Genomic DNA, 514 nt, shown 5'->3' with positions numbered 1-514 from the left:
ACGTTTTTTGCCACTTGTAAACAGGTGTCTTTATTTCTACTCTCACCGTTTCCCTATTCTTATCGACTTTCTTATCTCTTTGTCTTACCCCTATGACAATCTTTCACCAGTGCTATCGTTCTTATATGCATCTCCCTTTCATTCATTCTTAGTATCTCACTCTTGCTTACATTTGTACCATTCTTAATCATTACCATTCGTATCCTACTTCCTACCCCTCCTCCCATTCTTACCCTGATCTCATTCTTCTCCCTAATTATTACACCCATTCATCTTTCTAATCTCCCTCCCTGCCTATTCCTCCCCCCCCCCCTTAGAGAGGTGCACCCAGGCCCCCAACCCCGGGGTGTGTCGCGGCGCCTTCCCCAAGTTCTACTTCGACCCCGTCACGAGGACCTGCCGCCAGTTCCTCTACGGAGGCTGCAGCGGGAATGAGAATAAGTATAACACGGCGGCTGAGTGCTACGAGAATTGCTTTCCTCAAGGACAGTCGAGTGAGTAAGGCGTGAAGCTT

The 514-nt window shown here is 48.1% G+C and overlaps 1 protein-coding gene across 1 annotated transcript in view; it reads left to right on the top strand.

The window, feature by feature from the left end:
- The window catches only part of LOC119588139, a 40,789-nt gene that overhangs the window by 15,098 nt on the left and 25,177 nt on the right, over positions 1–514 (top strand). Inside the window, exon 8 of the mRNA XM_037936845.1 lies at positions 332–494. Coding sequence (XP_037792773.1) covers positions 332–494 — 163 coding nt within the window. The remainder of the gene's footprint in view (positions 1–331; positions 495–514) is intronic.

Source organism: Penaeus monodon, chromosome 23 (assembly GCF_015228065.2).
Source record: "Penaeus monodon isolate SGIC_2016 chromosome 23, NSTDA_Pmon_1, whole genome shotgun sequence".
Taxonomy (NCBI): domain Eukaryota; kingdom Metazoa; phylum Arthropoda; class Malacostraca; order Decapoda; family Penaeidae; genus Penaeus; species Penaeus monodon.
This window is presented reverse-complemented; position numbering and strand designations above follow the sequence as displayed.